The sequence below is a fragment of the Podarcis pityusensis genome (assembly GCF_964106645.2).
Source record: "Podarcis pityusensis genome assembly, chromosome: 10".
NCBI classification, from domain to species: domain Eukaryota; kingdom Metazoa; phylum Chordata; class Lepidosauria; order Squamata; family Lacertidae; genus Podarcis; species Podarcis pityusensis.
The window spans coordinates 70382290-70402043 of record NC_138035.1 but is presented as its reverse complement, the minus strand read 5'-3'; the positions used below and the strand labels follow the sequence as shown (position 1 = coordinate 70402043).

Here is a 19754-nt window from a genome sequence, read left to right as displayed (position 1 = left end):
TTGCAGTGGCTTTCTAGAAGTAACTGATCGTGTTGCACATGATGGCTCTCAAAACTAAGGACCTTACTAGTATATTTTCCCTCTCATGCAAACACACAAGCTGTGTGCAAGGTGCAAGTCTGAAAGCATAGCAACTTCCATGATGCTATAATTTTAAGTTCCTGTGAAGGGAAGTTCTCTTTCTGCACATAACTGTGGCATCTTTTCTCTGGCATCCTGGGAAGTCTCGCTTATAATCTTTTCTCTGCTTCTGTACACACTGTACAACCTGTTCTAAATACCAAGACATTCCCTCATTTCTCTAGGAAGCTCAGTTCATCTTAAGTTCATGAAAAACACTATGACCTGTTCTTAATGCATAGCTGACCACATCTACGGAACTCGATTATTATATTCTTTTATGTTATGATCAATCATTAGTAATTGTTTTAGTCATGCTATATCAATCATTAGTTATAATTTAATTAGGAGGTTTCATGCCTGTCTAGTTCTGTGCTCCCTTTCCCAGCCTTTAATCTATTGGTGATTAATGCCTATATGTAGCCTTTGCTTTGTACTTGTGTTAACCAATCAGCAACGAGCGCACCTGTGGCAATGTTGTAATATTCAATAAAAGCTTCTTCTCGGGACTTGCTCGAGAGATGCCTCTCACATGACACTTGCTACTCGTCTGTCGTTATTTCAACCCAACATTCCTGTAATAAAATGGCAGAGGTCGCTATGACTTGACTGCTTAGATTCCCAGCTCACATGTTATATGGTTCATTCAAGCCTGAATGAGAAGAAGAGCCTGAATGTATTGTGCAAATTAGCTCTAAAATACCAAAGGATTTCAAAGCAGTTTTCAAAACGTTCATTTCCCCTCTACAGGGACCAGCCACTTCTTTGATAGCACAAATCCCCAATCAACATTGTACAACAAGAAATCTATTATCGCATTAAAATGCCAAGAGATGTGCAAAGTGGACAGGATCAAGCCACTGTAATTGTCTTATCACAGAGTCTGTTCAATAGGTTTTGCAGTGACCCACCAACTCCTTATTAAACCAAATCAGTGAAGAATGTTATTTATCTAAGGGACAGGGGAGACAGGGTTTAGAAAGTCTAATCTTTAGATGTTATGTATTAATCCTCTTTAACAGCCAAACACATAGCCTTGCCCTGAAACTTTTGTGCCTGCAGTGTCCTTAATGATTCTAATTTTTGTAATTTCACGATCTCTCTCTTCACACCCACACCCACTCACACAAACAGGAGTGTATTTTCTAACAAGAAAGTGAGCCGACGCTGTAATCCTTAAAATATTCATTGCTGTTTGGGTTATTAATCTCATTACTCCTTTAGGAAAAAGTGTAACATTAATTACTACTAATTGCTACAGTATTTGGAAAGGATTTTGGGGCATTTCTCATAGGCTTATCTGAGCGCTGGCATTTTGGCAGCAATATCTTGGACACCACTCTGCAACAGAGAAAAGTTTTGCTTATGCATCACCAGAAAGTATTGGAGATTTCTTTGCTGCCTTGCCCTTTGGATTTATGCTTGTAACACTCCTCCCCCCCTCCCCCCATTACTTAGATTTTAATTGGAGCAGTAATTGCCATGGGCTCAGCTGACAGAGATGGCCGCCTCCATCCTGGTGATGAGTTGGTCTTCGTCGATGGAATTCCAGTGGCTGGCAAAACTCACCGATATGTGATTGACCTCATGCATAACGCAGCTCGAAATGGGCAAGTGAATCTAACTGTGAGAAGAAAGGTGCTACCCACAGGTATGTTCAGCTGAAGGGAAACCAAATATTGTTAAGAATTGGGACGCAACTAAGGACAAATCATACATAAAATGTTCGGGGGGGCATTAATATTCAGAGAGATGTTGCTTTTAAAAGAAAACAGATAAAATGTTTGTTTTTCAGCTTTCCCTTACAATGTTCCTGACACAAATGCTAAAGTATTTTGGTTATTTTACAGAGACTAGGAAAGTAGAACTGACATAGAACTGTACTAGTCATGAGTCACCCTGTCCATATTCCTTTTTCTATTGGCTCTATGTTCTTCCCACCATCACCTCACATGCCGTCCTCCTGCTAAGTCAACTGTCCTGTTAACAGCCATCGTGTGACCAACAGACTGCAGGCAAATGAAATAAACGTCAAGATTGTTAGGTCCCCGGGGCCGGAAGTGATTTCATGAGTTTTCAGCTCATTCCCATTCGTTAGAAGCACAATGTAAAAGCCTTTTAGCACAAACCAAACAGCAGCAGGTAGAAATAGGGCAGCTGCCTTGTCTCTTTTAACCAGTCGGCATTATACTAAAATCTAAACCATAGATACAGAATTAGACATTTAAGGAGTCATCAAAGTGGTTTTGTTTTTCTAGATATAGATAACCCAAAGATGAGGCCTTAACTCACAGTTTTCATCTGGAGTGTATTTCTATGAGTCTGTTCACTTCTTTGCAATGTTGCCGTATGTGGATTTGTGTCGGACATCTCAAAGCCTACTGCCTGTGGGCCATTTCAGACACGACACAGAAACAAATACTACTGTGAACGGGGAGCTGAAGACAATCCTGATAAGAATACCAATAGGTTCCTTGTGTTTTCAAAAGCTGGTTTGACACATTCACATTTTACATTTTTAGGTGTACACTTAGAAAAAGGTAATGTGTGAAGAGGAAGCCATAACTAGGATACATTTGTCACAAGTGCACTGAACTGAGCAATTGGAATAAGCAGATATGACTTTAAACCCCTTTCTGTCTACTCCTTCCCATTCAGTAAAGAACTCATTCTACCCTGCTTACCTTGCTAGCTTTGCCTTCCATTCCTACACATTGTAGCTGATCAAAACCTCATATTTCCAACCCCATCTCATTCTTCACAGTGTCATCTTCTTCTTTGGCACAGTCCTATGTCCCATTGTTAGCCGTATTGCAGTCATTCCAGTAAGGAGACTGATGTTCTTCTGTTGACCATTATAGACTCCTGGAGTCAGAAAAATTCTCTCCAGCCTGGTGCAACGCCCCCTAGCAGCTCCCCAAACCTTAGGAAAATGGCCAATAGCCAAGGTAACACACAGCACCTGATGATTAATTCCTTGAGGAAATTAATTATGCTTCTGCTTGTGCGGGTGACCACTTTTATTTGTTGCTGGTCCTTGCTGCTAACTGCATGTCTGGAACTTTCAGTTGAAGGAACTTCTTCTGGTCTGGAACTTGTAGCTGAATATTCCTTTTGGTGGCAAATATCAATCACGTATTGAGTAACAGGAACCTGTCTTCAGAAAAACAATTTGAAAAGGCTATTAGCAAACCTCCAGGATGCTAGAGAGAGACAGTAGACAAAAATCCTCCCCTAAAGCTACGGAAGGGTGGTGTGAGGATTTTGTGTGTGGGCAAACTTTGGAGAGGGATCTTTAACTTACAACTAAATGAGGTGGACAAGTTTATTTTATTTATTATGTTACAGTATGTTTCGTTTCTATTTATTTATTTATTTATTTATTTATTTATTTATGGTTTCATTTTGCGTGGGATTGTATGGGAAAAGGGTGGCTGCCTCCGTAGGCAATAAGCAAAAGAATCCCCGCCCATCAAAGTAAATGATATCCATGCACATTCCCCCCAAAGTACTGGAAATTCTCCCAGCCTAACTTTGTGGAAGACAGAGTCTGGATGTCATGCCCAAAGTTTGAGATGAAGAATCAAGTTGTTGACAGCCTTTATAACAGAACATTAGGACCAGTGGGTTTTTTTCTGGGGACACACAGGGGTACACATACCCCTAAACATGTTGTGAATCTAAGTTTGACCTCCTTGAGGTGCAGTATTTCAATATGAGTAGGAAAATGAGAGTACCCTTAAACTTTTTTTTAGAAAAAAAGCACTGATTAGGACAAAACTAAGAGAGAAACCCTAACAGTCACACAGCATGCCATCATTACCAGAGTGCCCATGACGACCCACACATGCACAGACCCACACACCCATTTCCAGCACTCTGCTATTTTTAGTTTGTGCCTCAGCCTTTCCCTGCTGGGTGGTTCAGGTTTGTGGGCTGAAACCACTGTTGCCACACAGCTCTGTCATAGTATCATTATAGCACAAAACGTCAGTCCATTTCTCTAATTGAATGTGCGCTCTGGAATGTAGTATCCACTCACTAAGTTCATACAACAAAGCGGGGGCACTTGGTAAGCTCCAGCTTGAGAATGAGAACTTCTAGCAGATGAGTGGGCCATGCTAAATCTTCACCAGCTTCTGGCTATAGCCCCAGTGAGCAAGCATATCATGGAGGTGATGGGTTTGAGAGCCATGTCCCCAATGCATAGCTGCTATTAGGAAAGATAATCAATATCTCCTCCATAATCTTCACTGCCCCACTGCCCGCCCCCCCAAAAAAACTAAAACAGGCCTGAGGAAGCACTCTTGAAAGAGCAAAAACCTAGTTGGAGGGAAGACAGCCAGTGCTTCATGGCTGGGTAAAAGCTTTCCCCAAATCTTGGAAGTATGTTCGAAGCTCTTGAGAATGAATACAGCATAGAATAATTGAAGGAATGGGAGGAATCTAATAAAGTCCAGTCATGAAACAACCACACGGGGGGGGGGAACTATGTTTGGGCTTGTTCATTCTAAGAGCATTTAATAGTCGGGTCTGCATCTTGGATTTAAAGAGCCATAATACCTTCAGAACTTTAAAAAAATGAGGAAGAGAAATGCCAGGTATTGAAACCTGATCAGGAAAGAGTGACATTCCAATGTACAGAAGGACTAAAATGCTAGTCTTTGTGGAGAGCATACCCAATCTTTAACTCTCCCTCCCATGGACAGATTTTTCAGAATAGATGGATATCCAATAGCAATATAAAATCTGCTCTACCTGGTTTCTCATTCTTTCCTGTACTTAATGGGAATCTGTTACATTCATTTATAGCTGAGGCAGCACTCGGTAATTCTGTGGGGTAAGATAATTTTCTTTCTGTTGCACCCGCAGTGACATAAACCCTATTCAGGCTTCTAAAACATGACAGCCAGAAAATGAGATCTTTCTTGTCACTGACGATGGCATTTAGCTGCAGGTCTGGTTCAATAACTTTGGGAGATTTTCAATTCTAACATAGCAGCATAATGATTGTTTGTTTTTCTTTCGTCCCCCTTGCGCGAATCACTTTGTTTCAAAGTTGTACAAGGACTGCTAGAGGACATGCTTTCCTGCCTGAGAAAAGAGAGACTTATGCTTGATTCAGAGAAACTTGATTTTGCACTTTGAAGATTTTGCTTGATATGTTGTGATGTGTGTGGCAGAGAGAAAGCTAGTCAGCTGTTTTGTAATATGCATCTTTATCAGTTGGAGGAGGGGAAAAACAGATTTGATTTTATCTGAAATTAAAGCATTCCAAATTTTATCTGAAATTAAAGCATTCCAAATATGGACCCATTATCTGTTTTATGAGTGGAAGCCAGCCAACTTTCCTGGGAATAAGCGTCACTGAATTCATGTGAATTCATGCATAGGGTATGAAAAGCATCATTATATTATTTAATCCAGGCATCACCAACCTCTTTGGACCAGTGGACAGAATTCTGAGAGAGAGTCAAAAAAATTCATAGGGGAGGGGGTGTCATAACACCCTATGAGCGAGAGAGCCACCCCTGGCATCATTATGCTTACCAGGGGGTATCAGCTGTCTCCTGCTGCTACTGTTTGTAGAGATCACACAATATTGATTTTACACACAGAGAGAGATATTGTTGCTGTCTAATAGCCACAGGGAACATTTATCAGTACCAGGGAAGACATACAAGATAGCTACGCCACACTCACTCTCATTTCCCCTAAATTTATTGGAAGGTACGTGTACATTTTGCCCCATAACTTACCTTCTAGGAGGGCTAGAGAAATACTTTTTTTTAAAAAAGAAAAAGCTCAGCATCTGGAGCACCTGCCCAGCAGTGCCAATCAGTCCTCTGGTTTAATCACTAGTTGTGCTAGAATTATCAAGAGTTTTTCATGTCCATTCTGTTCTTGTTGAAGAGAGACAATAACATTTTTGTCCATCTTTCCTCTAAGACTGCACTGTCAACTTCACTTATTCAAAGCTAGCAGGATGAGGCACAAGGGAGGCTCTATGGCAGGCATAGGCAAACTCAGCCCTCCAGATGTTTTGGGACTACAACTCCCATCATCCCTAGCTAACAGGACCAGTGGTCAGGGATGATGGGAGGTGTAGTCCCAAACTATCTGGGGGATCGAGTTTGCCTATGCCAGCTCTATGGCTTCCTGATTGCTTACCTGGATGAGGACGGGTACAGGGTGCCCTCCAGATTCAGCTCCAGGGAGCATGGCCAAAGGTCAGGAACATCTGGAGGGTACTGTGTTGGCCCATATAAGAATGCTTTATAGAACTGACCAGGGAGGAGAGAGGATCATAGTCTAAAACTTTTCTGTGGCTGGTAGCTCTGAGTGTTCATAGTGAACCAACCTCCCTCTCACTGGTACCATTTTCATTTTAGCACCTGGAATGGGTTACGCTGCAGTGTGTTCAGTAGCTCTTACTGTATTATTAATCTTCAATAATTAATCTTTCATACTGCATTACGGTGTGGTACGCTGGTTTGACATCAACTGATAGGAAGTGCCTACAGAGGGTGATGAATACAGCACAAGATATTATGGGCTGTCCTGTGAATCCGCTGGATGAAATAGCAGAAGAACGTTGCCTCAGGAGAGTGAGGAAAATTCTCAGGGATGATTTACTCCCTGGCCGGCACTTTCTTGATCACCTGCCCTCAGGCAGAAGATATAGAAGCATGATTAGTCGCACCAACAGGGTAAAGAACATCTTCTATCCATGGGCTGTTAGGCTGCTGAATGAAAAGATAACAACAGGGCAACTGACTTCCGGGTTTGGTGGGTGTGCGTCAGTAAACAAGGGGAATTAAGACTAAGAGAGCTGAGTGGGGGGTGCTCGCGTAAGCTCACTGTATACAAGTTGTTCAAGTGACAATAAAGTATTTCAATATTTCAATAAAGGATCTGCCAGAGAAATAGAGCTGTGTTTTGTCCACATTTTATTTTTTTACTTTTTGCTGACCACCAAAGATATAAATACAATACTACTTCCATCCTTCTATGTTCTCTGCATTTGTATGAATATAAAGTATATGGAGTATCATAGAATTGTAGAACTGGAAGGGGTCCTGAGGATAATCTAGTCCAACCCCTTGCAAGGCAGGAATATGCAGCTGCCCCATATGGGGATCGAACCCGCGACCTTGGTGTTATCAGCCCCATGCTCTTAACCAGTTGAGAGAAGGCTGGTCCACAATGTAAGTGAAGCTAAGGATTCGAGGTCTGTGTACAAGGACAGGTTTTCTTTTCGTAAGACAACTTATATTTGATAACAGGTTCTTTTTTGGGATTAATCTTCCCTGAATTAATCCCTCTAGTCCACAAACATCTTTTGAATAGGCTGTTCTCTTTTTAAAAGGGAAGTCAAGCAGTTAATCCCCATTACTCTGTTGGTTGCCTGCTTAAATTTTTCTAGTTTGAAGGCAAATACCTTAATATTGAATTAAATGTTGAATTAGACATACTTAATAGACATAGATAGATAAAGAAATGTCTGATTCATTTCCTTGGAATTCAACACCCATTATTAGTAATGATATAATTTTATATAGCAGTATTAATGAACTCTCAGTGTACAGCATGTGCCCAACATAAGCAACCCACCCCCACAGAATATAGTTTTAGTCTCTCACTAGGAGAAGCAGAGATGCTGTGTGTGGCAGCAGTTGTGGAATTGCTTACACGATTCAGATTATTACTCAATTTCTATAGTTTCCAGTCAATGCTCTGATGGTACCTGGATTCTGAGCTTTCAGGTGGATTCTTAGAGCAGCTTAAAGTAAAAGCTGAAATCCATACCAATCAGACCTATGAAAACAACACCCACCATTTTAAAACTCCTTAAATAGAACCTAGAGCAAGGGCCACAATTAAAGTGGATTGATCTTAAATGCCTGGGAACATAAAAAGGTTTCACGTGGCGTGAAAAAGATGCAAGTGAACCTTCTGGTAACTCCAGAGCTAGGATGCCGTCACTGAAAAGGCCACCACTGTTTTCCTGTCTCAGGCTTTCTGAACCCTTCATTGCCAGAATGTTTCTACTTGCCTTTGCTTGCTATTGTTATCAGTGATAACTGTGGTCACCGACTTGAATCATAAGAAGTCTGGTCTATGGGAAAACGTTATAGTGGTCCTAAGTGCTAAGGCAGAATTAGGGTGGATCAGGTCCAATTAGAACTGATTAAGTATTAATTTAAATAAATCCACAATAGACAAGACTTAAATTGAGTCAGGTCTCACTAGTAATTACCTGCTCTGGTGTTATGGCTCTTATTTTGGATCATATGTACTAGTTTAAGAAAGGGTGCCTTGATTGTTTTGCTGCCTTATCAAAGTGGATCCCTGTTACTAGATCCAGTCCTCCTATACTGGGTGCAGTTTAGTTTAGCACGCCCCGTATTTTGTGTTCTAGAAAGCCAGAAAGATTTGAGTTTGGTGAGTCTCTGTTTTGTCAGCAGACAACCTAGATTCTTAATCTTTGTGTGATTTCTGTTTCAGGAGAACCGTGCCCTGAGAATGGCAGAAGTCCAGGCTCTGTGTCTACACACCACAGTTCTCCAAGAAGCGACTATGCCACATATGCCAACAGCAATCATGCTGGATCAAGTATCAATGCTACGCCCCCAGAGGGCTTTGCTTCGCACAGCTTGCAAACAAGCGATGTTGTCATCCATCGCAAAGAAAATGAAGGGTTTGGTTTCGTTATCATTAGCTCCTTGAACAGGCCTGAATCTGGATCTACAATAAGTAAGTTAAATTTTTTTCTGTCAATTGTTGTTCCAATTCCTTTACAAAAATCCTATAAAACTTCCTTTTGCCAACTGTACAGTTGTACCTCGGGTTAAGAGCTTAATTCGTTCTGGTGGTCCGTTCTTAACCTGAAACTGTTCTTAACCTGAGGTACCACTTTAGCTAATGGGGCCTCCTGCTGCCGCCGCGCGATTTCTGTTCTCATCCTGAAGCTAAGTTCTTAACCCAAGGTACTATTTCTGGGTTAGCGGAGTTTGTAACCTGAAGCATATGTAACCTGTAGCGTATGTAACCCGAGGTACCCACTGTATATGCAGCTAATCCATTGAGTTCTATTTATTCATAGACTTCAGCATTTATAAAGTCGTATATCCTTGCGTGCTTTCAGTCAAGAGATCAATTATTTCGCACAGTTCTCTCTTTCAAATGTTTCCTGCCCATGATTTAGAGAGATTCTGTTTGTATGGCTTTGTCTCCTTGTTAGGCTGTGCTCTGAAATAATAAAGCTTAAAGGCATTAAGCACTGTGTACATCAAACAACCAGACTAAAAAGAGTCTCGTTGTTTAAGACTAGACAAATGAGAAACTGAGAGAAACTGAAACTAGGGTTGCCTTATTTCAAAAAGTAAAAACCAGGAAACCCTGAAAGTTGTTGAGTTTTTTTAGGAAAACCCAAAAGTTTCTGAGATTTTTTTAAAAAAATGTTTACAAAAATGCCCCCAAAAGTGATTTTCACTTGCCTAAAATATAGGAAAATAGCAACCCTACCTGACATGCATTGAGGCATTCTGCAAAAAAAGAAGAAGCATATTGCCAGTTGAATACCTGAGTCTTCTGGCATGATAAATGTTGACACGTGCTCCTACGGGTTACCTGTGAAGCAAATAAATTAATTTTAAACAGTATTGTTGAAACGGTATTTTAAACAGTAGGCACTTGCTGGATAACCTTCAAATTTAAATTGTAACATGGGAGTGGCCCTCAAAAGAAGCTAAACAACAATCAGATATTATTACTGTGACTATTATCTAATTTTACTTAATATGTTAATTTGAACAGCAGGTGTGGCTTGATTTCATTGTGGAAATTTGCTGTGGGTTTTTGTTTGTTTGTTTTTTGCAGTTCCCTTGATGGAAGCACGATGTTTTGAGAAATTACTGGGGCTGTTGCTGCTCACAGAGCCATTTTAAGCCTTAAGCTACTTGAATTCCAAGAGGACTAGGCTGGAAGATGCCACTGGATGCAATCAAGAGAAAGCTAAGTGAGCTTAAGTTCAGTTGAAACCAATGGGATTTAAATCCACAGTCAAGCACTTAAGTCCCATTGATTTCATGGTTAACTTTCTCTGGATTGTGCCCACTGTATTTCAGCATTCACCTCCCTTCCATATAGCAGCATCTGACTGGGTCTTTGTGCAGAGTTTTTCCGGATTTTTATTCCACTTTTCAAAGGACTGTCAAGAGCAAAGTGTGACTTTCTGGGTCAGCTGCCCATGGACTGCAGAAAATCGACGTCACTGGGACATTTAAAACTGGGCCTAGCAGTTGGGAAACAATTTGAGGTGATTAAACCCCCTCTACACACACAAATGGATAGGGAAAATTGAAGTGTGTTCATCGTTTAAGTTAAATAACTGTGAGCAGTGGCCAATCAGAGGATTAGGCTGGCAACCAGAACTAGCCAGTTAGAAGTGAGGGCTTTAATGATGTAATTGGCTTTTCAATCAGAGAGGGAGAAGAGGCTTTAGCCATCCTGTCCCCAGTTTTCCTGGCCCTGTTGAATACAGAGGATAATAGTCTGGTTGAGCAAGCATAGGATTATGCTATAAGTGTATTATTAAATAATACAGGCATAGGCAAACTCGGCCCTCCAGATGTATTGAGACTACAGTTCCCATCATCCCTGACCACTGGTCCTGTTAGCTAGGGATGATGGGCGTTGTAGTCCCAAAACATCTGGAGGGCCGAGTTTGCCTATGCCTGAAATAATATATACAGTGGTACCTCTAGCTGTGGACATGATCTGTTCCGGGGTGCCGTTTGCACCACGAAAAGTCCACAACTAGAGCGGCACTTTGACGCAAGCGCAGAGTGCGATAGAGCGCTTCTGTGCATGTGTGAAGTACGCAGAACGCTTCTGCACATGCACGAAGCACGCAGAAGTTTGCTGCGTTCGCAAGCTGAAAAGACACAACATCAATCTAACGCAACATGAGGTATGACTGTATTGTGGGAAGAGGTACAAAATTGAACCATATGGTTTTTAGACTTGTATTGATTTTTTAAAGCAATTGGTTGGTATTCAATTATCAGAGGAGATCTATTAAAATTAATGAGCACATGAAGCAGATCCCACCGCTACTACCAATTGTGGCAGATCCCATGGCTAACACCAATTGAAGGCCTTCAGACAAGACCTACCTGGAGATGCCAGGGATTAGACTTGGGACCTTTGGCGGGCAATGCCTGCACTGTGCAACTGAGCTATGGCCCACCTCATATGAGATGCCAGGAAGGAGATGTTGCATTGCTTTCACAGTTGACTAAAATAGCAACATAGCAACTTGCTTTTAAATTCTGTTACTGCAAATAATATTGTCATTTAATGTACGCTTGTTTTATTTGCAAAATAAAAAAAAGTTTTTATTATTAGTTCCTTATGTAGCATCTCAGTGTTGCACAGCACTATAGAGAGTAATATAAGCAAAAATAATCCAGTAGGTCCCTGAGCCCTGGGAGCTGATCATTTATTGGACAGCCAACGCTGTTGACATTTTCACAAGCAAGCTTTCAGAGCAACCAGCCAACCAGCCATTCTTTTTTTTACCCTACATGGTGTGCCATAGCATTAAACAAAGGAAGCGAAGAATAAATATTTAAATATGTTCAGTAAAAATGTTAATGTATTCACTGCAAGCCAGCCAAGGGGAGAATTCATTGAAAATACCGGTATGGAAAGAGAATTGTCTGTAATGTCAGGTAGGCATTGTCTCCCTGGTCTTAGGATTTCAAATAGAGTCCTGCAGTTTTATTTGCAATTGTTAGAGCTGCCATGAATAAGTACAGCCCAAGAAATACCCACATAGGAGGTAACCTTTGGGACAGAACAGTAAGCAAGATTAGTTTGTGCATTTTAAAAAGGTTTTATCAGCACCAGCTTTCTCCTTGTATTATTGGAATTTTGTAAGTTTGGGCATTGGAAACCAGGTGATGTGCTGAGGGGACTTGAACTGGGAGATCCTGGTTCATTGCATCCCCATGGGAACTTGCCAGTTGAGGGAGATATGAGTTGCACTTCAGTGCAAACACTGCAGCCAGAGGTCAGGTGACTAAAGGGACCAATTGGCTTCTGCCTGATCCCATAAAGCATCTGACTCTGGCTTGGCTCCTCCATCTAAGCAACTCCCTCAGGCATTGTTCCAGACTACCAGTCCCCGTTTCCTCCTTAGCCTCTTCCCTGGCTTGACTACCTGCCCAGTTGGTACCTGCCTGTCTGTCTCCAGATCATGAGCCTTGACGAGTCCAGAGGTCTTCCTCCCTCTCTAATTTCTTACTTGGTAGCCTGGCACCAAGTCCAGTCACATAAATGCTCAATAATATAAGAAGGTAGGTGTGACAGCCATGAGGAAAGTAGGTGAGCCAGAGCAGGTCTCCTTCAATGGCCAGCCCATTATGGGGAGCAGGCAAAATAGAAGAGCATATTGTCTATCAGAAAAAGTAATGTGGCTTTCCCTTGCAAGGGCCTGTCCTCAAGTGGCCACGATGTCCAGTCCTCAGCTATCACACAGGGTGTAGACTTCTCTCAGACTGCTTGCTGCCACCACCTACTAAAAACATAAGATAAGCCTGTTGGATCAGGCCAATCACCCATCTAGTCCAGGATCCAGTGGCTGGACAGATGCTTGTACTACTACTACTACTACTACTACTACTACTACTACTACTATTATTATTATTATTATTATTACTACAGCCCAAGCTAGCCTGTAAGCTAGGCATGAGCGTAGCAGCACTCTGCCCACCTGCAGCTCCCAGAAATGGGCATTCAGAGGCATACTGCCTTTGACAGTGGAGGCTGAACATTGCCACCATGGCTGGTAGCCATTGATAGCCCTGTCCTCCATGCAATTGCCTAACCCTCTTTTAAAGCCTTACCATTTGGTGACCATCGTTGCCTCCTGTAGGAGCATGTTCCATAGTTGGACTTTGCACAGTGTGATGAAGTGCCTCCTTTTCGCTTTCCTGAATATTATAGGCGTAGAGAAAGCAGTAGGACTCTCCTTTTACATCCTGACTCAAGAACATCTACACCAAATATGTGGAATGAGATAAACAGAAGCAGCTGCAGGCCTGGCCTCCCAGCAGCCAGCATTGCTGCCATGTATTGGGATGGTGTGGGGATGGGGCACAGTAGCGGTGAGGCTGGGACAGGGCCAGTGGGGCAGCACTACTCTGGTTTCGCTGCTGCCTTGCCCCAGACCTGCCCTGTCCTTGTACACAGCACAAACAAACACACACACAAGACTCCTGCCTTGGGATCCATCAAGGCCAGAACCCAGAGAGTTAAACAGAAACATAGATTTAATTAAGGAACAGAACATTCAGAGCAAGTAATATTTCTCTACAGAGTTCTTACACTTCTAGTTTCCTGATTAAACATCACTGTCTATCTTGAAGTGTCATAACAGCTATCCTAACTCTATTAAATACCATCTCTTGTTCCCCTCAGTCTCTCTTGTCTGTCACAGCCAGCCTCCACTCTGTCATTCTCCAGCAGACATTATCAGTCACTCAACTCTAACTCTGCCCAGCTATCCATTCCACTCCACTAATGTCAGTCATTCTTCCACTACCTCGTCAATCACAAGAAGCAATCCCAGGGCCTCCACCTCCAAAACAAATCCTCCCAGAGCATAGGCAGCTTCCAGCCATGCCTTTCCCAGATGCATAGCGACAAGGAGCTGTCTTGTAGGGACGTGGGTGGCGCTGTGGGTAAAACCTCAGCGCCTAGGACTTGCCAATCGCATGGTCGGTGGTTCGAATCCCCGCGGTGGGGTGAGCTATCATCATTCGGTCCCAGCTCCTGCCCACCTAGCAGTTCGAAAGCACAATTAAGTGCAAGTAGATAAATAGGGACCACTTACTAGCGGGAAGGTAAACGGTGTTCCGTGTGCTGCGCTGGCTCGCCAGATGCAGCTTGTCACGCTAGTCACGTGACCCGGAAGTGTCTGCGGACAGCGCTGGAAGCATCATCAAAAGAAGAGTATTAAAGCATCTTTTACAAATCCTTAGAAGCTTCATGAAATAAAAACGTTTCCCTCTGCTAAAAACTGTTAAAGACAGTCACACTTCCAAAATGTCCTGCATGTACACAAATAGCCCTTACACTGGTTTTAACCCTTGAGTGAGGGATATACAGTTACGGGACAGTTTCCATCCTCACTTCCTCATATCTAGCATAGCTTTAACAAAAATGTTTCAATGGAAGTATGGCAGGGCCGGCCCACCCATGAGGCGGACTGAGGCAGCTGTTTTGGGTGGTGGAATCCTGCAGGGTGCCGCCAGAGAAGCAAGGAGAAGCAGTAGCGGCTTCCGGCAAGATCTTGCAGAGCTCTCATGAGATCTTGTCAGGGTTCAGTGAGATCTTACCGGAAGCCTGACCCCTGGTAAGTGAAGCTTTGGCAGGGCAGGGAGACATCACCTTCCCATTTCATCTCAGGTGGCAAAACGGGACAGGCCACCCCGGAACTATGGCATAAAGCCTTTATTCAAGGAACATAAGGTCCACAGGAAGGGAACATCAGGCAGTATTTTCTCACATCATCTTCCTCTGATAGCTGTGTACGTCGCATCTTCTGGCTGCCCCACAACTCCTGGAGTTTCACTGGTGAGGACACATGAGGAAAAGGCCGCGGGAGTGATTGATAGTGGATGTTAGATGGCAAAAAGGCATCTGAAGGGAAACAAGCTAAGCATACTGAGTTATGTGTTATATCTCCCAATTAAATCATGGCATGCTGGGAGTTAAAGCTGAATTAAAGCTCTTGCACCTATGGAGAATTGTGGGCACAATAAATATTCATGTGATCAGCTGTGTAACATATTGGAAAGGACAGCTGGCTCAGGAGGGTTTGTTAGCTTAATTTTCTATCGGTTTCTGTTTACATTACAAAACTATTGTAAGAAGTTATTATCTGCCAGAGGTTATAGTACAGATACAATGCCGGTTTGGATTCCCCAACACACACACACACACACACACACACACACACACCTGTTCGCATCTGACATTTACCCAGTGTACAAAAAGAAATGTGAGAAAACAGGCAAGTGACTTTTTACAAAATACAATCTCTCAGCTGTTAGGGGAAATACATACAGAACAGATGAAAAGACACCGTACTTGTAAAAGTGAGAAACATTATTTGTCACTGACACCAGCTTGTAACGATCAGTGCTTTCTGGGGGCATGCTGTGATATTAGCCGGAGCTCAGTATGAGTTTAGTGATTTTCTGTCAAGAGAAATAATTTTTGTTTTAAAAAGAAGAAGAAACAGAAAGGTACAGTGTTTTCTTCAGCACCCAGTGTTTCTTCTAACTTTCTGCATGCAAATTTGGAGGGAAACAAGAATGTATTAACAACTCAGCATTTTTTATATTGTAATGTTTTATTGTTTTGCTCTTATTTTTCTTGTAATTCCCTTCAATAAAACCATGCAGTGATTTTGGGGTGAGAGTTAAAATAGCACATTGGAAGATTTTCATCCCATGATCTAAAGCAGTGAGAGGGTGCTCTACCCTTCAATGAAGGACATAGCTCTGTACAAATATCCCTTGGTCATTATGGAGCTCCACAAAAGTGGCCTTCATAAGGCGGAAGCTTCAAAAGATCACAGGACTGAAGTGCCTCATGGTCTGAGGGCATGTGATGCAGCCATCTTGCTGGTGCTGAGCAGCTCTGGCCTGGTCAGTGTCTACATGGGAGAGATGTACGGCCCTTTCAGTTCCATGGTGGAAGTTGGGTGACCTGTATAGATGAAATTATATACATAGACATAGATATGTATTATGTCTGTGTGTATGTGGTACATATCTATATCAATAGGTAGATCATAGAATCATAGAATCATAGAGTTGGAAGAGACCACAAGGGCCATCGAGTCCAACCCCCTGCCAAGCAGGAAACACCATCAGAGCACTCCTGACATATGGTTGTCAAGCCTCTGCTTAAAGACCTCCAAAGAAGGAGACTCCACCACACTCCTTGGCAGCAAATTCCACTGTCGAACAGCTCTTACTGTCAGGAAGTTCTTCTTAATGTTTAGGTGGAATCTTCTTTCTTGTAGTTTGGATCCATTGCTCCATGTCCGCTTCTCTGGAGCAGCAGAAAACAACCTTTCTCCCTCCTCTATGTGACATCCTTTTATATATTTGAACATGGCTATCATATCACCCCTTAACCTCCTCTTCTCCAGGCTAAACATGCCCAGCTCCCTTAGCCGTTCCTCATAAGGCATCGTTTCCAGGCCTTTGACCATTTTGGTTGCCCTCCTCTGGACACGTTCCAGTTTGTCAAATGATAGATATCTTCACACCAAATATATGTAATTAGCTGCAGCATAAAATAGGATATTCCACTTTTTCTGTTATTGAAGAATAGGTAGTAACATTTCACCTGATCTTCCCCATTTCAAAACTGCCTTTTGTTCTGGCTTCTGATTCCAGTCCAGCGAGCCCCTTTGGACATACAGAAGGGCATCACTTTACCAATTGGTTTTTCCCATGCTCTGCCTCATTCTGTACTTTGTTTACTTCAGAAATTGCTTCTGAAGCTCTTCTGAATTTCAGAAGCCACTTGAGACGCCATGTGGGGTGGCAGCGAATGTGCTGTCAGGGAATGAAAGGATTAGAGTCTCTTGGGGTCTGCGGAACTGACTATAAACTCCTTTCGATTGGAGACCACACCTGGAAATGGGAGCTGACATAATAGACAGCTAAAGGTCTCTAAGTCTATAATGGTTTGTAGAACTGTGGGAGGCATGATTAATACAGAAGAGAGGTTCATTAGCATTATGGTAATTAATATATGCACTGACTGTTAGTATTTGAGGCTGCAAGTTATACCATCAGTGTTCCTTCCATTCCAAGTGTGAAAGGATGGACGTGGCAGGGAAGAGGCTAGGCAGAACCTTTCTCATGGCAATTTCCCCCCTCATGCAGAGAATTTGTTTAAAAATGCTCTATGCATTTTTGAAATGGGAATAAGTTGTTGTTGTTGTTTAGTCGTTTAGTCGTGTCCGACTCTTTGTGACCCCATGGACCAGAGCATGCCAGGCACTCCTGTCTTCCACTGCCTCCCGCAGTTTGGTCAAACTCATGCTGGTAGCTTCGAGAACACTGTCCCACCATCTCGTCCTCTGTCGTCCCCTTCTCCTTGTGCCCTCAATTTTTCCCAACATCAGGGTCTTTTCCAGGGAGTCTTCTCTTCTCATGAGGTGGCCAAAGTCTTGGAGCCTCAGCTTCAGGATCTGTCCTTCCAGTGAGCACTCAGGGCTGATTTCCTTAAGAATGAATAGGTTGGATCTTCTTGCAGTCCATGGGACTCTCAAGAGTCTCCTCCAGCACCATAATTCAAAAGCATCCATTCTTCAGCGATCAGCCTTCTTGATGGTCCAGCTCTCACTTCCATACATCACTACTGGGAAAACCATAGTTTTTACTATACAGACCTTTGTTGGCAAGGTGATGTCTCTGCTTTTTAAGATGCTGTCTAGGTTTGTCATTGCTTTTCTCCCAAGAAGCAGGCGTCTTTTAATTTTGTGACTGCTGTCACCATCTGCAGTGATCATGGAGCCCAAGAAAGGAAAATCTCTCACTGCCTCCATTTCTTCCCCTTCTATTTGCCAGGAGGTGAAGGGCCCAGTGGCCATGATCTTCCTTTTTTTGATGCTGAGCTTCAGACCATATTTTGCGCTCTCCTCTTTCACCCTCATTAAAAGGTTCTTTAATTCCTCCTCACTTTCTGCCATCAAGGTTGTGTCATCCGCATATCTGAGGTTGTTGATATTTCTTCCGGCAATCTTAATTATGGGAATAAGTAGGAGTAAACAAATGACAATATAAATATCACTGAAACTACATGTAAACATGCAGAACTCCCCTACTCTTGTGGTAGCTTCTTTTAAAGCTGAAAGCAGCCTGGGATGGTAGGGAAGGGCTTGCTTAATCCTTTCCCATCCAGCCATTTTACTGTCCAGAATTCATTTCCTTAGCTTTTCCTGCTCTTACAGGAATAGCTGCGGCTACCATTATCTTTTCTCCGGCAGAGTGAAAGGCAGCTGGGAAGTGGGGATATTGACTGGAAAAATTGCCAGAGGAGAAAGAATTGAACTGCTCTTCCTGACCCCTGTAAATCTATTCCTGCTGATCCTCTGCTCAATACTGCAAATCTCTGAGGCTGCTTTTAGTTTTGGTTTTGGGGTTTTTTTTAACAATCCAAGGGAACAATACATGTGCAGACACAGGAAATAGAAAAGGGGGGGAACAACAGTAAATAAAAGGAAGATACATTGCAAAAAGTGGGTTTTTTAATAAAAAGAAGCAGCAGCAAAGAACCATATAATTTTTGCAGTTAATGGATGGATGAATTGGCCATCAACAAATGCAGAGCATGAAACAAAAGTTTTACAAACACCAGTAACGGGGGTATTTCATTCATCTTAAAACAGATGCAAGGAGATGTTAACATGGTGGTATTTACAAACAAGTGATTTCTCCCATGTGCATTTGAGAGGTGATCAAAACCAGTTCTGTACCAATGCCTAGGGTTGCCATGTTTAAAAAAGTAAAAACCAGGACATCCTGTTTGTTTGGTTTTAGGCAAACCATCCAGATATATGGCAGCCCTAGCCATGCCTCCATATAAATTTTCATTGACTCTTAGAACTCATTAGCACAACCTTTTGATCTGCACATTTGAATGGCCCAGGATGAATGATAAAGCTTGTGGGATAATACTCATTTGCTGCTGCTGGGCTGAACACTGCACTTCATTATGTGACTGTAACTGCCTCCTAAAAACTGGAAATAGCCAATCCAAACTGTACTCGGTACATGCCTGACTACAGTCATACCTCGGGTTGAATGTGCTTCAGGATGAGCGCTTTCGGGTTGCACTCCGCGGCAACCTGGAAGTAATGGAGCATGTTACTTCCGGGTTTCGCCGCATGTGCAGACACTCAAAATGACATCATGCGCGGAAGCGGCAAAGCGCAACCTGCGCATGCGCAGATACACTGTCGCGTCTTACGTTCCATTCAGGATGCGAACGGGGCTCTGGAATGGATCCCGTTCGCATCCCGAGGTACCACTGTATAGTGGTCAGGTTTTCCCCAGTCCCCAGAGTTCACAGTAGTACAGGACAAAGGGAGCCCTGGCTGACTAAAATCTGTGGCTACTACAGGCTATTTTGCCTGTCCAGTAAATCTGTTTCAACTTAGATCCTAGAATTAATAAATCAATAGGGTTTTTTAGAGTTTACATATTGTTGTTTTCTTTTAAATTGAATAATTTGCAAATATCCAGACTGTCTTGCATTTTCTTTAAGTGTGTCTGTAAAGCAGAGCATTAAATCAAATTACAATTTGCTTAATTAAAAGGGCTTCAAATACTAAAGCAGTAGAAATTAATGAGAAGGAATTAAGTCTGTACTAAAAGCTATGCATCGTTATTTTGTTTCTTGAAAAAAGCCCTATGAAAGCACTTTTTGCTTGAAAATAAAACTATAGTTCATCAGCAAGTTTCAGAAGTTGTATTCCTGATATTGGCTGAGGAAGTGTTTTAGCATGGGGCAGTAGTGAATTATGTTGCAACGGT

The 19754-nt window shown here is 42.4% G+C and overlaps 1 protein-coding gene across 18 annotated transcripts in view; it reads left to right on the top strand.

Moving 5' to 3' along the window:
* MAGI2 (membrane associated guanylate kinase, WW and PDZ domain containing 2) overlaps nucleotides 1-19754 on the top strand; it is a 601975-nt gene that overhangs the window by 532894 nt on the left and 49327 nt on the right. For 15 of the 18 annotated variants that reach the window (XM_081023428.1, XM_081023435.1, XM_081023439.1 and 12 more), the window contains 3 exons: nucleotides 1579-1771; nucleotides 2982-3068; nucleotides 8629-8877. In XM_081023428.1, coding sequence (XP_080879554.1) covers nucleotides 1579-1771; nucleotides 2982-3068; nucleotides 8629-8877 — 529 coding nt within the window. The remainder of the gene's footprint in view (nucleotides 1-1578; nucleotides 1772-2981; nucleotides 3069-8628; nucleotides 8878-19754) is intronic. The other 3 variants (XM_081023429.1, XM_081023436.1, XM_081023442.1) reach the window with 1 other exon arrangement.